The sequence below is a fragment of the Eucalyptus grandis genome, chromosome 1 (genome assembly GCF_016545825.1).
Source record: "Eucalyptus grandis isolate ANBG69807.140 chromosome 1, ASM1654582v1, whole genome shotgun sequence".
Lineage (NCBI taxonomy): Eukaryota > Viridiplantae > Streptophyta > Magnoliopsida > Myrtales > Myrtaceae > Eucalyptus > Eucalyptus grandis.
The window spans coordinates 27,433,558-27,437,679 of record NC_052612.1 but is presented as its reverse complement, the minus strand read 5'-3'; the positions used below and the strand labels follow the sequence as shown (position 1 = coordinate 27,437,679).

The 4,122-nt window shown below is 43.1% G+C and overlaps 1 protein-coding gene across 1 annotated transcript; it reads left to right on the top strand.

Moving 5' to 3' along the window:
- Window positions 1–1,129: 1,129 nt before the first annotated feature.
- LOC104435641 (aquaporin PIP2-1) lies at window positions 1,130–3,516 on the top strand. The gene is made up of 4 exons (XM_010048351.3): window positions 1,130–1,527; window positions 2,433–2,728; window positions 2,880–3,020; window positions 3,131–3,516. Exons 1-4 carry the CDS (start codon window positions 1,224–1,226, stop codon window positions 3,248–3,250), a joined length of 861 nt encoding a protein of 286 aa, XP_010046653.1. The 5' UTR covers window positions 1,130–1,223; the 3' UTR covers window positions 3,251–3,516.
- The last annotated feature ends 606 nt before the right edge of the window (window positions 3,517–4,122 follow it).

The following is a 4,122-nucleotide window of genomic DNA, read 5'->3' as shown; positions in this document are numbered from 1 at the left end:
TTGAGATGAAAACTTAAAGTAAGACAAGGGACGAGAGAGAGGAAATATAAAGTTATAGAGATGAATTGAGTCTAAATTAGTTTTGAATCTATTCAATTCACATATGATTTTTTGTTTTACTATATATGTATAAAATAATTCAGCTTGTCAAATACAAGTTAAGACTCGACATAACAACATAAATTGTTCTTTAGCTAAATTTGATTGCTGCCTTTTTACTTTCAAGTAATACATACTATATTTTATAGTGTGTGCTCAGTTATTATTATGCTTGCTTTAATGTGAGGCAGATTAAACCCAAGAGTCAAAATAAGAGTTCATGCAGGAAAAAAAAAATTAGAAAATAATTTCTCCCTAGAGCTCCACGACTTTGATGATCTTAAAGTACATTGCATGAGGTCACCTGAAAATCGACGAAGTCCTAAGAGATGGGGACTTCTTATAGTTCACATAATTCTTGCACTGGTAGGACGAATTATTCCACAAGAAAGAATACGTTGCCAGATCTAGAACCCCATTGAAAATCTGTCAGATTCCACCAAATCCACCGTGCATTCTACCGCACTAGAGATTGGGCTGGGAATTGTTCACGATCTCGAGAAGTCAAAGATGGTGTGCCATAGCCCTTCCAGAGGTGCCGTCGGCCCGTCCCCTAATCCTCCACCTGCTCCTAGCTTTCTGCACGTATCCGTCGGGGACCACGGGGCTCGACCGTGCCCTAAACCCTTTGGTTTTTCACTGTAGCTTAATTCGATACACACGCCGTTCGAACCGCAGCAGAACCCGATGCATGCATGACTCGTAGGCTGATAGAACCGATGCGGGAGCCGGTTTCGTAGTGTAGCACCCGGCCCTATGCATTACATTTCGTGAGGTTACGTTCCACGAGAATTTGAGATTTTTTAACTTGGGACCGCGGCAGGCCGCCTAACGTTAGTGAAAAAACGAAAGTCGGCACGAGAGAGCCGTTGGAAAATCTCGAGGGGAGGTGGGGTGGGGACCGAAAGAAGACAGGTGTCAAAAGCAGGGTGGATGGTCGGCAGGGTCGAGCCATTCGAGCCCCACTCCTTGCTCCTTGGTCACTCCCGAGTACATCAGGCCGCCAATAAATACGACCCAATCCCCGTCACATCCCTTCCATCACACGCCAATCTCCAAAGAGCGAGCAAAGCGAGCGAGCCCTCTCTCTCTCTCTCTCGATCTCTCGGAAGCAAGAAGCGGGAATGGCCAAGGACATGGAGGTGGGAGGCGGGCACGGCTCGTTCCAGTCGAAGGATTACCAGGACCCGCCGCCGGCGCCGCTGGTGGACGCGGAGGAGCTGGGGCAGTGGTCCTTCTACAGGGCCATCATCGCGGAGTTCATCGCCACGCTCCTGTTCCTCTACATTACCGTCCTCACCGTGATCGGCTACAAGAGCCAGGTCGAGACCTCCGGCGACCAGTGCGGCGGCGTCGGCATCCTCGGCATCGCCTGGGCCTTCGGCGGCATGATCTTCGTCCTCGTTTACTGCACTGCCGGCATTTCTGGTGGCTTTCTCTTCTCCGTCTCTGTTTTCTGGTTTCATTAGAAAATGTTGGGTCATTTCAACATTTTTTTCAAAAATTTTTCTAATGATTTGACCTAAATTATATAAAGCGAACATAAATTATTTTCCCTTGATATGTTATATTATCTCATAATTTTTTTAGATAATATTTTAAATTTTGACGGATACAATCACACCCACATTTCCATATGCTTTCATATGATAATTAATCTGTCCATGATTTTTCATTCTTGATATTTTCAATATTGAATCGAATTGAAATTTTACTTGAAAAAGACATTAGAAAAAAAAGTAAGAAAATTAAGGGACTGCTTCGAGTGATTTTTATTTTTTAAACTTTTCTAGAAATATGATGTTAGAATTTCATTTCACGCTAGACACATCCGATTTTGAGATACCCTCTTAAGCTAAGACTATTTTTCTAATCCAAGTGAAGAAAATAGATAAATCGAATTCTACTTGAAAAAGAGCCAGAACATAGACCTAAAAAGCAAAATTCATCCCGATGATCGCATGCTTATTAACCTCATAATGGAAACTCTACCTCAAATTACATTAGTCGATCGATGAAGCACCACAACCCACGTTCTCCTTGTGAGGAAAGTGGATCCATGTTGATGTAGTGGCACACAAATAACGCTGCAGTCTTAAAAGTTCTCAATTTATCGTAAATTTATCAATTTAATTTTAAAATTTTCAATTTGGTCATAAATCTTTTTTATACTTTACTAATTGAGTTTATTTAGATAATATTAGCGGGAAATTGTAGCCAAATCAGTAGAAGTGTAATAGACTTTTTGACAATTTTCCCCATATCTTTGCTTACAGCTAAATTGGGAGTAAACGCTAATACATCCTTGGGTATTGTTGTGTTGTCTTTCACAGGAGGTCACATAAACCCGGCGGTCACCTTCGGGCTGTTCTTGGCGAGGAAGGTGTCGTTGGTACGAGCTGTGCTCTACATGGTGGCTCAGTGCTTGGGCGCCGTATGCGGGTGCGGTCTGGTGAAGCAGTTCCAGAAGGCATACTACATCGAACAGGGGGGCGGCGCCAATGGGCTGAGCGAGGGTTACAGCACGGGCACCGGTTTGGCCGCGGAGATCATTGGAACCTTCGTCCTTGTCTACACCGTCTTCTCGGCCACAGACCCCAAGAGAAACGCCAGAGACTCCCACGTTCCGGTGAGTCCCAATATCGTAACCTCTGTAGTGATACAAACTATCGGGACCTAGTCTTATGTAGGTCCCTGAAAATGAACATTTATTGAGGAACTTGTCTAAATGATTTTGCCTTTCAAGTTTGACCTTATCTTGTTTTCGATGAATGAAATAGGTGTTGGCTCCACTGCCCATAGGATTCGCCGTGTTCATGGTTCACCTCGCCACCATTCCTATCACCGGAACCGGCATCAACCCAGCTCGTAGCTTTGGAGCCGCGGTGATGTATGGCAAGCAAAAGGCATGGGATGAACAAGTATGCGCCACTCACACATGCCCTTAAATCTCTTTCTCTTCCTTGTAAATCGAGAATGCTGGTACTAACATGCGACAATTCTCATTTCGTGGTTTTTATGTTTCGTTCAGTGGATCTTCTGGGTCGGACCATTCATCGGCGCGGCGATCGCTGCTTTCTATCATCAATACATCCTGAGAGCTGGAGCTGCTAAGGCGCTCGGTTCCTTCAGGAGCTCATCTGTCGTGTAAATCCCCAGAAGAATCTCAGGGACTTGAGGATGGAAACTGAAGCTGTGGAAGTTAGCGTTGTTGTTCTGTGTTGGGCACTTGTATTTTTTTGGCAGTGCCCCTAGAGTTGGCTTTCTATCTGCTTTTGCCATGTTAGCTGTTTCTCTGGTACTTTGTCGGCCCTTTTGGCATGCGGTCGTCGAGTTCAAGGTGCTATTTACATGGATGCAATGAATGCATTTTGTTCGCTTTATTCCCATTTTGAATAAACCCAAGCTCTTTTGGTACGAGTGTCCGTGCGCCGTGTCGAATTGGGAATATAATCGAACCTCAAATCCATAAGATACATGAGGACCAAACTTACATTCCTACAAAAGTTCTTATAATTATTCAAATCATTTTAATTTGATTAATTTAATTATAAATATTATAATAATTTGTTAGTCCATCCGATTAATTTTGATTGGAAATCATTAATTGCTAATGTGGGTGTTGATCGTCCAATGTAACAATTTTTAATATCGTTACAAATTTGTTATTATTATATTTTTCTTTTCTTTTTCATTATAATTGGTAAGGTTTGTCGAAGCTCACTAGCCATTGGGTAATTGTCGAAAAGCCCTCGTCAGTCGCGGGTAAGGGCCACGAAGCCCTTGGTAGAGGTGGGTGAGCGTTGCGAGCACTCGCTAGCCATGTCGGCTGATGGTGAAGGTGACTTGGATGGAGTTGATGTGATGATTTGGAATTACTTCCTTTTCAAATTTTTAGGTGCATGACAATTGACTAAGCAATTAATAAAAAATGGTCCAACCTCAATCCAACTCAATTTTTACCCGACTCGACTTATCTAACTTAATTTAGGAAGACACATATTCAAACTAAGACGAGAGCGC

Coding starts and splice junctions, on each gene's coding strand:
- LOC104435641 (XM_010048351.3), top strand. CDS start 1,224: ATGGCCAAGGACATGGAGGTGGGAGGCGGGCACGGCTCGTTCCAGTCG. Junction 1,528..2,432: donor CTGCACTGCCGGCATTTCTG/GTGGCTTTCTCT, acceptor TGTCTTTCACAG/GAGGTCACATAAACCCGGCG. Junction 3,021..3,130: donor AAAAGGCATGGGATGAACAA/GTATGCGCCACT, acceptor TGTTTCGTTCAG/TGGATCTTCTGGGTCGGACC.